We start from the raw sequence: 15,385 nt of genomic DNA on the forward strand, positions 1-15,385 counted from the left end.
AGTGTCAGTCACATTATTCCTTAGGACTCTAAGCTCATCCTGCCTTTTGGATTTAACACTGACAGACTTTTATTTGATGTGAATTCCTTGTAGTTCACAGCTGTGTGATTTTACCGATTAACCACGCAGTAGCCAAACTTTGACATTATTCGAACTAAAATAATTACCGCTTATGATGAAAAAAAAAACTGTTTTATTGCCCATTTGTATAGTTTAGTTGAGTACATGTATAATATGAAAATGGATAATCATATGGTAAAAGGAAATATTGAAAAACTACGTTGTAAGACCTAAAGTACACAATATAAGCATAAACTCTGTTCCACATATGCGTAGTGATACATACATGAGTAATGTGGCTTTACGTATTTTCACTATGACGTGTTTAATGTAGTCCGTTTATTAGAGCAGGGATGTAACTCGAAGTCTCATATGATACAATGTGTACAATGTGGATGTCACCGAATGTAAACAACCGTTCTAGCTGACAATCATGTTATTCTGTTATTGATAAACAGCTGCGTTTCTTTCTTTTCTATAGACGTTTACCGTTCTATTGTCCATGCAACTGTGGATCGTACAGTCATTAATCTGTCAATGGATCTTGACGAACTGTTGAGGATGTAGTTATTTGAGAGTGCGGGTAACTTAGTGCAAATTCCACTCTTTGTGGAAAGAGGGATGATAACCCCAAAGCACTCACTCACTCAAAATCAGGGTTGATAAAATGATCTCGATCAGTTAAAGGGCACGATGTACGAGCACTGAAGACCGCTCCAAGGATCAGTAACGGATCAGATTGACAGATCGCCAAGGTCTTAAAAGTTAAGTTCTCCAGTACCAAAGCGCCGTCTTTCTCCTGCCCGCTACCAGTGGAGTAAAAGGATGCATCACTTGGAGGTACATATAAACAGCCATACACAACGTCACACTGGAGGCTAAAAAATGAACTGTTTACTTTAAAGGAAAGTCAAAAGTGGGTTCTGATGACGGGGGTAAACCATTTAGAGATATGCCATATGTATAAATACACATATGCCCCGGCATGGTCGGCCACGGGCAGACTGCACAGCCGGCACACAAAACGCAACATAGTCAGTCACAAATTCGGCTAGTACGCCCTTGGAGTGTTAACACCAGGTTGCGATAAAGCCCAGAAACTTCAAACCCATGAAGGCTCAAAAAAGTCAGTGTCATTAAACTTAGAATCCAACCCTTTAATATCTCAGAACAAGAACTATAATTCGTCCTACGGTCAGCGTCTTATTCCTTCTCCCGTCCCCACGTCGTTGACCCCATTTGCGTTGACGCCATGTCTCATAGCCAATGTTCTCACCCTAGATCTAGATCGTTGCGTATTAAACAGGCCATGTGAAGCGAGATCTACGATTACCAACTTGCCTTTTTCTAGTATCCTGATTTACCGTCTGCCCACAGATCCCTTAGAGTTTTCCGTTGTCTCAATGTCAGATCGTTAGACACGCCTATACCTTTATCCATGAATTTCTACTTACCTTGTATTCATCCTGTTACCCCACAGCAGGAACTTACATATTATAGGTCTTGGTTTACCATCCGAAGTTGACTCAACGCGTACGTAATGCTTGTATATCACATTTTACCTCAGACATATCATGGATCCTTTCTGACCTAAATCCACTTATTTTAGCTAAAATTCAATATAGGTCCGGAGGATTCGTTCGGCCTTCCCGGTTAGCCCCAATGTCCCCTTAGGTAGTTAGGTGAGTGATCGAAACACCACTGGTCCCATGAACTACGTGTAAGCTCACTGGACATGTTGGTAGCTGGAAGCACGACCCGCCTACACACAAGCTGCAGTTGGTGTTTGTACGGAGGCTACCTGGCAGCTCCCCGACCCCATGGAAGAATATAAAGTAATGAAGTAGGACGGATTTATGCAAATAAAAGCCGTGAACAGTTTCCAGTGACGAAAGAAAGACGCAAGGGATGTTCTGCGGGATTGAATTAAATGTGTATCAAAATCGTGTATCATGTAAATTTTTTAAATTGTCGATAATCGAAAGAGATATATCTTAGTTGGCTTGTGAATAACGTTTAGGCTTACGGTAAAATGTAACCAACACTATCATGTGATGTAGTTGGATCCCTCAAACATAATTTACCATCGACTTTGTTGTTCGTAATGTAGCACATTACCTCTTAACCTATTTCTGTCAAATTTGTATCACTGAGGGGTATAAATATGATACAATATCATGATGATTCCTATAAAATTGACCTATACTACTTCTGCATCGTCGTGATATTAATCTTTCTGAATAATGCTTGTTTTCTTTTTGCATTTTCATCGGTTTATTTGTAGGTGTTGATTTTTGTGCTACTGTTGAGATTCTGTTTAACTTGTCACAACTGCTTTTTACACAAACAATATCTATAATCAGCAGCGAAATTTGTTCTTTTTTGCACCAATCAGAACACTAACTTCCACATGCTACAGCCATTGTTTCATCCCCATTTCCACTAACCATTTTTATACATGTGGTTGTGTGTTGAATTACTTGTAGCTGATGTATTCCATTGTCTCTGAATGCATTTTCCATCCCCATTATTTTGGCAATATTCTCTGCCATTCTAAAGTTTTCGATGATTTCGGTCTATATATTTTCTAAATGTGATGGTCTCTAGTTCTTTGACTCAAAAAATCCACTGTTTTCTAAAGGAAGTTATTTATTATTGTTTTCTTCGTTTCTATGCCTAGTGGCATATACTAGCAAACATTGTACCATTGTTAATGTTACATGTAAAGTTGCATTTCCGCCTTAGCCACCGGTTAATAGACGATCAGAATATTTTATCTTTTTCACATTTGAGAAATAAATGTTCAGTTGTTTCTTTCTCTTTGTTACCAAGTTCGCTAACACATCATTCTGTTTCCTACCAGTTTTGAAAAGATACGATTTTTAGGACATATCCAGTGCAAACTTGTTCACTGAAAGTCTTGTATCTCCAATACTTTTCACATAGAAAGAAAGAAGTAATCTTTGCATTGATATAGTTGCTGCTCCTGTAGAACATTTCTCCCATAAAGTCCTGTATTTCCTGCAGGATTCTGTTCAGATGCACAAAACTGTCCTATTGTCTGTTTGCATAACTTTAATAACAACGATCAATCTGATTGCTTGAATACAGGCATCGGAATTTGATTTGACAATGCATTGGTGAATTACTATGACATTCACTTTGTGCTTTTATCTGGTCATTTGATGACATGGTGTTATGTTCGGTTATGCTTTATATTAATTTAGATTGAGCTAGTGGCTGCACGTTTTATAATTAGGGAAACGGGCGATATTTGTCCTATACAGCATTTACACCTCACTGAATCAACTGTTAAGTAAGACATCAACGAGTTTAGCCAGAACCTTTTCATTAATTAGCTGTGTACTGATTCCAGTCCTTTCTATTATGTATAACAGAATGGGGAGACACCTTTACATCAGGCGGCTTTACATGGCAACGAAGATTTTGTTCGTATTTTGGTGGAGCAGGGCGCCAACGTCAACACACAGAATACAGTAAGTAGTTATCTTCGATATTTTAATACTTCTAATAATAACGTTTTATTTCAGACACCAAGGTCCATAGGAACAGAAGAATATACAAAAGAAGTAAGAAAAACATAAAAATACCAGGAGCACAAAATGCACATTGCTTTTACAAAATATGCTTTAGGGTACGTGGACGCAACTATAGGCTCTGTTTGGGGCTTTCGAGTACATTCTTTCACCGTTGATATCTGTAGAGGATTTAAATAGACTTTCGGACTACTGTTGTGCAAAACGTTCTGAATACCTATTATTTAACTCATTCACTTTGACGCGCGGCTCAGGCCGCATGCAGAGCGCTCTGTCTCAACCCGAGGTGCGATTATACCCGCGCGGCCGATAAAGACCTCATTTCCCGAGGAGCGGCTAAACCCGCATATAACACCACTTCTCATTGGGTGCATATTTTGCTTTCAAATGTTTTGTGTTTGAGTATAAACCAATCAAAACACACCTAATGAATTTGTCAGGCTTGTGTTTAATGGTATTTTGGCGGTTTTATTGGCTTGAATACCTAACCACAACAAAAATAGAATCTATTTTTAGACTCGCACTCACTCGAGTGTCAACATGGCTTCGTTAGCCGAGTCCAGCGAAGACGAGGATTGTTTAGGCTTCACAACCGATGATAGACCGTCTGCTGACAGGGAATGTGACACTGAGTCAGACATTAGTGTATCAGAAAGTGAATCTGACGACGATGACTTCCCTTTGTCAGATCTGCGACCGCTAGCTGCCGGAAATACGATAGGCAACAGAACAACAACAACGCCTGTAGTAGAACCCGTCCGATGGAGTGGCAGACTGGAAAAGATTGCTGTCAACGACTTCACCCAGCCGACTGGACCTATAAATGTGCTACCAAAGGAAAGTACAGAGCTCGATTTTCTCAATCTCATATTCACTGAAGAATTATATACCCTTTTGGTGGATCAGACCAACCTATATGCCAGGCAGTGTATTGAGAAAAAATCTGACAACAGATGGATCCCTGTAACAATCCAGGAAATGAAAGCATTTATGGGCATTCATGTGGTTATGTCTATCATACAATTTCCTACATACAAGCAGTATTGGTCAACTGATCAGCTCTTGAGAGTACCCTCCATACCAATCATCATGACTAGAGACAGGTTTGAGAAAATCTTGCAGTATTTTCGCTGCAATGATTCTACTACAAATCCAGCCAGGGGAGATGCGAACCATGACAAAATACATCATCTCCGGCTTGTCTTCAGTATGGTGCAGAGACGGTTAGTGGAAAACTATCGACCATACAAAAGTGTCACGATAGATGAGGCGATGATTCAATTCCGTGGACGTGTTTCGTACTCTACCAGAAAGAAAACCTTGTGGCAGCCTGCTGGTACGACAATCGACAGGTAAACTTCTTGTCAACTAATTCTGATCCAACTGTCACAGTGAGTGTTCAGCGAAAACAGAAGGATGGAACGCGTGCAGAAATAAAGGCCCCTGAAGTTGTGGAGAACTACAACAAGCACATGAATGGTGTGGACAACGGAGATCAGCTGCGCATGCAATATTCCACTACTCGTCGCTCCAAAAAGTTTTAGAAGTACCTGTTCTGGTTTTTAATTGACACAGCAGTGGCGAGCTCTTTCATTCTTATGCGGGAGTCTCTGAATCACCAGAAGAAAAGCAAAACTGGTCGGGTGAAAGAAATGTGTCAACTGGAGTTTCGACAAAATTTGGCAAAACAGCTTGTCGGGCAGCACAGACAGAAAAGGCGACATGAAGTATTACAGAAGGACAGTGCCGGACGGTCACATTGACCGACATCCATGCCCAAATCCAGGCGATGCAAATTGTGTAGTTCAAGGAAAATCAGGAAGGAGTCAAAATATGGATGCAAGATTTGTGATGCAAACCTCTGTGTGAAATGTTTTGAACCATTTCATGTTTTATCATTCACAGAAGAGTAGATTCCACGCCAGTAGTTGACAAACAGAGTAAATGTTGTAAATAATAACTAAAAAGGTTTTTTTCACCAACTTTCAGTGAAGATAAATTGTGACTCATTGACTGTCAGTGTAAATCCAAAATTCCAGCACACTTACATGTATGAAGAACGAATTTTGCACAGAAGTACTTTCTATAATGAGTGAGTGATGTAACCAAAATTTGTATTTCTGTTTGTGTTTTTTCTGCCTTTTAAAAAATTTATTTGTTTTTGGATGGAGGGGCTGGGATGGTAATGAGAAATAGCTAGTAAATTTTGTGAATCACAAACAAACAAATTTGTGTTCCACACATTACTCTTCCACATCACATGGGCCAGCCTGGAGTTATAATTTTTCCATAGTGGTGGCCAGCACATCTGTAAAAAGAAATGAAAACAAGAGGTCAAAATTCACATTATTTTGTTTTCTGTTTATTATTTAGTTTGTTAGGAGTGTGTTGGTCTGACCTAAATGTCACTGACCAATGATTCTGCTCCACTGTGTCACGTGATAGAATTTAGGGCAACTACTGACCAATGAGCAACGAATGCCTTCAGTGACAAAATGTTATGGCATTTTTGCTTAGCTGAAGTGAGAAAACAACTGATTATAGTAGGGCTCTATTCGACACTTCAACAAACCCACGATAAATAACTGATTTCTCTGTATTTCCTGAGCGTTTGATGACTTAGACACACATACTTTTATTCAGAAAAGCTGGCGTTCTGTTCAGGAATTCGCGTGTCATCACCTCTAAAACGTACGATACTTTTCGCTGGTGTCGCATGTTGTGTGAATGTTCAGTTCGATAATCCCATTCTATAGGTATCTTTATGAATGTACGTCCGCAACTATACTAATATTTTACAAGACTGCGTAGAATTAACATTGATGGCAAAATTCAACCGGCTTTAGAGTGCTAAAACAGAAAAACGCTCTGCATCAGTCGCCGTTACAGTGTAAGCTCACACAGAGGCGAGTACGGCAGTTGAGGCTGATCGCTGTCGCCTGCTCGGGCGGAAAGCAGGCACGGCTACAGCCCGCCGCTGTACTGGCAGCTGCAGGGAGCTGTCGGAGTCAATGAGTTAAGGGTGACAATTTAAGGACGGTGACAGCACTTGCCTTGATGTTTCTGTAGAATGGACACAAAACTACTAAAAAATATAAACGTCATGCAGGCGATGAAATTGTGGAACTTGTTCTGTGTTGTAATGGAATATACCATGTCATATCTGTTTTGTCATGTCATTTTTTACTGATTCCTCATTGTGTTTACACAGAAACGACAAACAGCTTTACACCTGGCAGCCATACGTGGTAGAATGGATCATCTTCGTCTACTGGTAGAGAAGAGCGCTGATATAAACCTACAGGATCAGGTACGTGGTTCTTGGCTACGGAATATTTTAACACTATTTATGTTGTGTTTTTCCCTCATAACCTAAACAACAACACAGTTACATACGGTGATCGTAGCTACATATTGACATGTTCTTTCATCACCACTCAATGTCTCCTTTCAAATCTTCCCTTTTCTTTTGTTTTACTAGTCGTTTGTTTGCTATTTTTTATTTGAGCAGTTTACTTGTGTGTTTCTGTCTCCCAGTAGTTTGGACTTGGCCGGTTCTGTCGTGCAGGCAGCCAAACATTTCAACTAGGCATCAAAATAGGTATTGGCAAGCTATCCGTCAACTCAGATATACGCTTCGGGTCAAAAGTCACAAGATGAATTATCGATTTTGCGTCGCTGAACACTCACCAATGGTTAAGAAAGTATTTTCAAATTCAGTTTACTCAGACGAAAAGACCAAATGAATACGGTTTAACAAACATTTTCGATCACTTCGATCATGTGCGCATGTGTTTTTATTATATATACCAGGAGACTCTATAGCAGTGTGTGCCGTATTTGTAAAGCTGTGTGAATGAACTTTTAAACGTAAGAACTTTTGAAATCGTTACATTCTTAAAGACACCAGCATATTGAAACAAGGCGGAACGACATCCTCTTAACAAATGTAGCCCAGCTACGCTTCCCTTGGGAATATAGATGGATTGCCCTGTTGTAACAAATGTTTACATGATAAATATGGAACTTTCTAGCACCTCATACCTTTGGAATCCTCATAACGCGGACCCGTATCTTAGTATAGGCCATATTTTTGAACCGTAGATATTTCTATGATGGTACAACTTCCATCAAATCTGTTCCAAGCCACTATCCTTCAAGTAGGGAACAATAGCACCCAAACTCCAAACCTCTAGGACCTCTAATGCATCAGACACATGGTTGTACAGGTTAAGCATATATGACACACATAATGGAGAAGAGATTTGAAAAAACTTCCCAACCTGCGGATGGTCGTGGGTTTCCCACGGGCTGTGCCCGGCTTCCACTCACCATAATGCTGGCCGCCGTCGTATAAGTGAAATATTCTTGAGTATGGCGTAAAACACCAATCAAATATATAAATAAAAAACTTCCCCCAGTTAGTCTGTGCAGGCCTTGGGATTTACCAACTTCACATTTATTTAAGGTAAATGCAGTTTCTTCCTCACAGATTGCGCTGTTCAAGATTTCATTATTTTCAAACACATCTAAATCTTCATATTTCCCAAATGCGTTATCTTTACCCACGTTAACGTTGATCGGGTCCTTAAAATAGTTAAACAGTCCATGTTTCGGATTGGGATTACGAGGATTTGGGGAGTGAATACGACGGCGTATAGACCAAAAATGTTTGTCATTTACTGATTGCTGAAGGGATTGCCGTTGATTTGATTTTAAAACGTATTTCTTGGATCGTATACATGATTTACAGTTACTGCAATGTGATGTACATATGGAGAGATTACTGTTGCAGCGATCCTTTCTAAGTATCCGGAAGGTACGCCTACATCCCCTTTCGATGCCATACATTTCCGGTCATACCACTTATTTCTGAATTTTCAGAGAGACGCACAAATTTTCACTTGAATGCAGACTGCAGCACATTAGAATGTTGGATAATAATTTTACACCATGGTTGACATTCTCGGTTATTACTTGAGTGAAACTTACTATACTGTGTTTGCAGCGCTCTGATTCTAATTCATCCTTAAAGATAGGTACCAATAGATGGTTCCATCTTATTTTCTCAGTGACTTTATTGCATGTTGAGGAGTAGTGATGTCGAAGAGAGATTCAAAGAGGAAGGTGGTGTGCCCCTGACCTACCACGCAGACAAACTGTTTTATATGCCAGCAGAAACCACGCAATAATTCAAAACGATCGCCTCATTATGATATATATCAGTAAATATTCCCTTTCCCTCATCACCACTAAAGAGACCACCTAATATATGCAGAATGAGAACTAAACACGTATCAAGGAAGGAGCGATCTACCGAATTGGTTCGTCACATTATGCTGAGTTGTTCGTTTGACGCCGGTTAGCGCATATTCTTCAAAAACAACAACCGGCCCCGATAGCACAGTTAGTAGAGCGTCCACGTCGGGAGCGGTAGATCCAGGGTCAGTCCTGTGTCGGGTCACACCCAAGACCTTAAAAAAGAAGAATTTTCAGCTTCCTCACTTGGCGTTCAGCATCAGGGGGATAGTGCAACGTCTAGTTCACCCATGTCAGTATACTGGCTCGGGCGGAGCGGCTTACTTGCCCTCAGTAAGTCGTTTCAGTGAAGCAGCACTGGATAAAATAGCGGTGGAAATCCGTCCTGCAACAAGGAGATATATTACATACACTCAACGGACTCCTTCGTCGTCGTATGACTGAAAAAGTGTTAAGTACGACGTTAGCCACTGTACTGTAACCGCCGTTACAGAGGGTATTATTCTGACATCCATTTATGTGTTGTTTGAATTGTACATTTTAGGAAATCCGTTTTCACTTTTTTTGTTTTTATGCATAGCTTCTTCAGCAACATAGGTTTAGGTTTTTACGTTACCACGGACCGACGTACAAGTGAAGGCGGTGGAACTCCACCCACCTGTGTGTTTGTGCTTTATTCTCATGATTTCGGACGTGTTGCAACCCACAGTGTCAGTCACAATATTTCTTAGGACTCTAAGCTCATCCTGCCTTTCGGATTTAACACTGACAGACTGTTATTTCCCGTGAAGTGCTCGTAGTTCACAGCTGTGTGATTTTACCGATTCATCACGCGGTAGGCGAACTTTGATATTATTCAAACTAGAATAATTTCCGCTTATGATGATAGAAGCTATTTTATTGTCCATTTGTATAGTTTAGTTGAGTACATGTAGCACATAAAATGTATAATGACATGGTAAAAGGAAATATTGAAAAACTACGTTGTAAGACTTAAAGTGCACAATGTAAGCAAAAACTCTGTTCCACATAGGCGTAGTGATACATACATGAGTAATGTGGCTGTACGTATTTTCATGGTGACGTGTTTAATGTAGTCCGTTTATTAAAGCAGGGATGTAACTCGAAGTCTCACATGATACAATGTGTACAATGTGGATGTCACCCAATGTAAACAAGCGTACTGGCTGACAATCATGTTATTCTGTTACTGATAAACAGCTGCGTTTCTTTGTTTACTATACACTTTTACCTTTCCATTCTCCATGCAACTGTGGATCGTACAGTTATTAAACTGTCAATAGAACTTTATGAGCTGTCGTTGGTTTAGTTTTTTGAGAGTGCGGGTTATCTTGGTACCTAAGTTCCCACTCTTTGTGGGAAGAGGCATGATAGTAAAAGTACTGTCGACCAGCCAAACCTTGGAATACACGATGTCATACCTGGACGGACTTGATGATCCCAGATGGACAGGATCTTTAAACGTGAGTGAAGGAGACACTCAGGATTCGGAAACAACTGTGAAACGGACAGTTGCAACTGATAAGGGTAAAGAACCATTATGAAAACTCACCTTAACAATGTGAAGGGTGTGTGGAAAAACCTGGAACATGTGCTTACAGAATCTCAGTCCGAGAAAAACATCATGGTGTTGCATGAAAGGGAGAAGATTTCTACATCTCTACAAGAAGTATCAAAAGACCACATCTTATTTTCACAGCGTAGTAAAGCTGCAGAAAGTTATCAGGAATGTGCTACCTGTACTGCCATTGATGAAGGCAGACAGGAGAGGGTTCAAGAGACGCTGACACTAATTGATGTGAATATTCAGGAGCTATTGAATTCTGTGTCTCAGAGAACACCGTATTCAAAATACCAAGTCTCCAGTAAAGGTTCATCACCTTCAGTGATAGATAAGAAGCAGGCTAAAGCTGATGGTGCAAGAGCTAGGGCTGAATACGCTGCAAAGGAAACTGATCGTGGGAAACGTCAAGCTGTACTGGATGCAGAAAACCAGCGTAAAAAGGCAGAGTTCACAGTTGACCTTGACCTTCTTAGGATTGAAACGGAAACGGCTGCCGCCGAGGCAGAGTTTCAGGGTTTAAAGTCTATGGATGCGAGAAACGTAAAATCTTGCCATTCTCAATCCATTTTGCCATTACCAGTGGAGTCATTGTTCACAGAACAAGTGAATATGTAAAACATCTGGAACACGATAGCGGGAAAGACGTAATCGTCCGTTACTCTGAATCACAATCTGTTTTGTTAAGGTCTGTAACGTTCGTCATTTTCGAACTGTATCTAATACCGCTTAACCTGGAGATAGGGGCCTTAACGGCAGCCATGCTCGTTACATCTGCAATATTCCGTTATGAACAGTGGCAATCAAAGCGCGAATGAGATACCTTGTTTAATTGTTATTTGACCTGGAACTCATTCATAGACTACGGATTTGAACTTTGATATGGGATTCATGTCTGGAATCTCCACTGTCTGCCCGATAGGATTGAAAACTGATGTCCGCTTCTCTCTTGTGTGTCACCGGCTTTATTTCCTATTTGTATAATTTCTTACATACCTTTGTCTTTGGGAACTAGTGGTAAACGTTGTTTTGGAAAGGGATCTTACTATTATCGAATTGGAACGCCCTTTACGGACTACGAATGGCATACGAATGTCGGACATGACGCTTGTACTTGTTACTATGTACCCTAAGAATCGACCGACCATGGCAGTTCGTACATACGCGGTGGTAGACGACTAAAGCAACGTGTCATTAGCCAAAGCTTAGCTTTTGGATCAATTAGACATACAAACTCAACCTTACCGTACACACTTTCGTCATGTGCAGGTGTTACCAAGACCTCGGGAAGAAGAACTAGTGGTCTAGTAGTCAAATCTGTCGACGAAGACGCTGAATTTCAGCTTCCCAAATTTGACTGAATGGGACAGTATTCTAAACCAAAGAGAGGAAAATCCAATACCTGAAGCAGCAGAAAACATCTCCGAGGCCTTTCCAAATCTCCGAGGCCTTTCCAGCCATATTCCCCTAATGGACGACGAGGCCGAGATACTTTTGCTGATAGGAAGAGACTTGCCAGAACAGCATCATGTGAAAGATCAAAGGACTTGCCCAAAGAGCTCCCCATTTCCCCAAAAACTAGACCTAGGATGGGAGATAATTGGTTTGTTTAGGCGGAATTCACCGACCTAAGTAAGTCAGTGTCCTCAAAACCAGTATCCTACCGCATGGACGACCAAACTTCGAGACTTTGGATTAGGATGAGATCATTTACCCATGCAAAGAAGCATGGGATTGTTGTGAGACCTCAACTCGGATACCTTAACCTTCAAGGTATCCTCAAGTGATAAACCGTATACTAGGAGAGGAATTCTGTCGTCAGTCAATAGTCTCCTTTGCACATATTGGGACTGTCCACTTTCCACTTTTGTCTTTGCTGAAGAGAGTTCAAATATTCACACTTGGGTTTGTCGTGCCTGTGTCTCTCCAAGGAAAGTTGCTTCTGTGGGAGCTCATTACGCACACTAAGGATTGGACGGAACCTCTGTCACGTGACCTTGAAGAAGAATGCGAGCATTGGAAGGATTCTTTCCGATCTGTGGAGAATTTGAACATATCAATGGCCTACGCAACGACATCCCTAGCAGACATACCAGAGAATGAGATTCAAATCTCCTGTGACGCTTCAGAGAAGGCCTTTGCCGCAGCCGGCCATTTAAAGACGACTACTGACACAGAAACTTGGAGATTTATTCTGGGCAAAGCAAGAGTATCCCCACTTCACGCTCAGAACATACCACGTCTAGAACTGTGTGCAACTGTCCTAGCTGTCGAGATACCTGAAGTCATTTCAGAGCACCTTAAATCCAACCCAACGAGATCAGATTCTAAACTGAGAGTAAGATTGTTCTCGGATACATCGCCAGCGAAACTCGTACATTCTGTGTATATGTGACAAACAGAGTCAGCAGGATCAGAAAATTAGCTAAGCCAGAACAGTGGTCATTCGTACCAACGGATGGCAATCCAGCTGATATAGCAACTCGAGTGATAATGCCTACAGTGAAAGCCATTGGCACATAGCTAACAGGTCTGGTGAGAAGCTTCGAGGAAACCAATAACTTTTCACCTTTGGTCGAACAGGACGATCAAATAATTACTATATCAACTTCAGGATCTCCACCTCCAGTCGCTTTGAGCGCTTTTCTACATGGCAAGGACTGACCATGACGTTAAGCAACCTGAAAGACATATGTCTCTGTTTCATAAATGCTCTCCGAGGATTCGTCTTTATTCGAGGAGCCGTCATTGAGTTCAGATCCGATAGAGGAAGTAACTTTGTGGAAGCAACGGTTAGCTTAAAGAAAGGTACCATAAATGTGGGGTCTGGACCTACGAGGAATTTTCTGTATAACAAGGGAACAGCGTGGGTTTTCAACCCGCCATGTTCCTCCCATGTTAGAGGCGTGTGGGAACGCATGATTGGTGTCAGCCGAAAGATTTTGGACTCGATATTGATGGACGACATATCCGCCAGACACTTAACCCACGAAGCGCTAACTACATTTCTGGCAGAGGTGAGTGCCATAATAATCGCTCGTCCCATTGTTCCAGTCAACACGGATCCGGAATCTCCAATGATCTTATCCCCTGCCCAGTTGTTGACACGCAAAAGCAACCAATGATGGAGCCCCTAGGAGACATGAATATTAAAGGTCCAGTGGAAAGGAGTTCAGACAATAGCTGATACATTGTGGAAAAGATGGCGTCGTGAATATTTGAACCCTCTTAAGCCAACACAAAAGTGGCAATGGCATATTGGTCTGACCGTTCGACCGCTTCCTGGAACAGACGGGAAAGTGCGAAAAGACCAAATTCGCATTTCGAGGAATGGCAAAGCCATTGTGTATACCCGACCCATCACTGACATAATCCCATTGTTGTCACCGTGGTGATTGTATTTTCACACCTACCTCAGGTGACACCCCAGTAACCACTGATATCGAAGTATGGCTTCCTTACAGATACCAGGCGGGAAGTTTACTGTAACCGCCGATACATAGGGTATTTTTCTCCCAACTATTTGTGTCTTATCTGAATTGTACATTTTAAGAAATCCGTTTTCACTTTATTTGTTTTATGGATAGCTTCCTCAGCAAAATAGGCTTAAATTCCGCTTATGATGATAAAAGCTGTTTTATTGTCCATTTGTACAGTTTAGTTGAGTAAATGTATCACATGAAAATGGATAATAACATGGTAAAAGGAAATATTAAAAAACTACGTTGTAAAACTTAAAGTACACAATGTAAGCATAAACTCTGTTCCACATATGCATAGTGATACATACATGAGTAATGTGGCTTTACGTGTTTTCACTATGACGTGTTTAATGTAGTCCGTTTATTAAAGCAGGGGTGTAACTCGAAGTCTCATATGATACAAGGTGTACAATGTGGGTGTCACCGAAGGTAAACAAGCGTACTGGCTGACAATCATGTTATTCTGTTACTGATAAACAGCTACGTTTCTTTCTTTTCTATACACGTTTACCCTTCTATTGTCCATTCAACTGTGGATCGTACAGTCATTAAACTGTCAATGGACTTTGATGAACTGTTGATGATGTAGATATTTGAGAGTGCGGGTAACTTAGTGCAAATCCCACTCTTTGTAGAAAGAGGCATGATAATCCCAAAGCACTCACTCACTCAAAATCAGGGTTGATAAAACGATCTCGATCAGTTAAAGGGCACGATTTACGAGCACAATCAGATTGACAGATCGCCGAGGTCTTAAAAGTTAAGTTCTCCAGTACCATAACGCCTTCTTTCTCCTGCCCGCTACCAGTGGAAGAAAAGGGTGCATCACGTGGGGGTACATATAAAGAGCCATATGCAACGTCACATTGGAGGCTTAGAAATGAACTCTTTAGTCAAAAATGCTTTCTGATGACCGGGGTAAACCATTTAGAGATATGCCAGATGTATAAACACACATATGCCCCCGCATGGTCGGCCACGGGCAGACTGCACAGCCGGCACACAAAACGCAACATAGTCAGTCACAAATTCGGCTAGTACGCCCTTGGAGTATTTACACCAGGTTGCGACAAAGCCCAGAAACTTCAAACCCATGAAGGCTCAAAAAGGTCAGTGTCATTAAACTTAGAATCCAACCCTTTAATATCTCAGAACAAGAACTATAATTCGTCCTACGGTCAGCGTCCTATTCCTTCTCCCGTCTCCACGTGGTTGACCCCAGTTGCGTCGACGCCATGTCTTATAGCCAATGTTTAGCCCTAGATCTAGATCGTTGCGTATTAAACAGGCCATGTGAAGCGAGATCTACGATTACCAACTTGCCTTTTTCTAGTATCCTGATTTACCGTCTGCCCACAGATCCCTTAGAGTTTTCTGTTGTCTCAATGTCAGATCGTTAGACACGCCTTTGTCCATGAATTTCTACTTACCTTGTATTCATCCTG

The 15,385-nt window shown here is 41.2% G+C and overlaps 1 protein-coding gene across 1 annotated transcript in view; it reads left to right on the plus strand.

The window, feature by feature from the left end:
- LOC135478327 (serine/threonine-protein phosphatase 6 regulatory ankyrin repeat subunit A-like) overlaps positions 1–15,385 on the plus strand; it is a gene marked incomplete at its 3' end in the record, with an annotated part of 202,200 nt that overhangs the window by 111,443 nt on the left and 75,372 nt on the right. The window contains exons 20-21 of the mRNA XM_064758602.1: positions 3,459–3,557; positions 6,829–6,927. Coding sequence (XP_064614672.1) covers positions 3,459–3,557; positions 6,829–6,927 — 198 coding nt within the window. The remainder of the gene's footprint in view (positions 1–3,458; positions 3,558–6,828; positions 6,928–15,385) is intronic.

This window comes from Liolophura sinensis, chromosome 11 (assembly GCF_032854445.1).
Source record: "Liolophura sinensis isolate JHLJ2023 chromosome 11, CUHK_Ljap_v2, whole genome shotgun sequence".
Classification (NCBI taxonomy): Eukaryota; Metazoa; Mollusca; class Polyplacophora; order Chitonida; family Chitonidae; genus Liolophura; species Liolophura sinensis.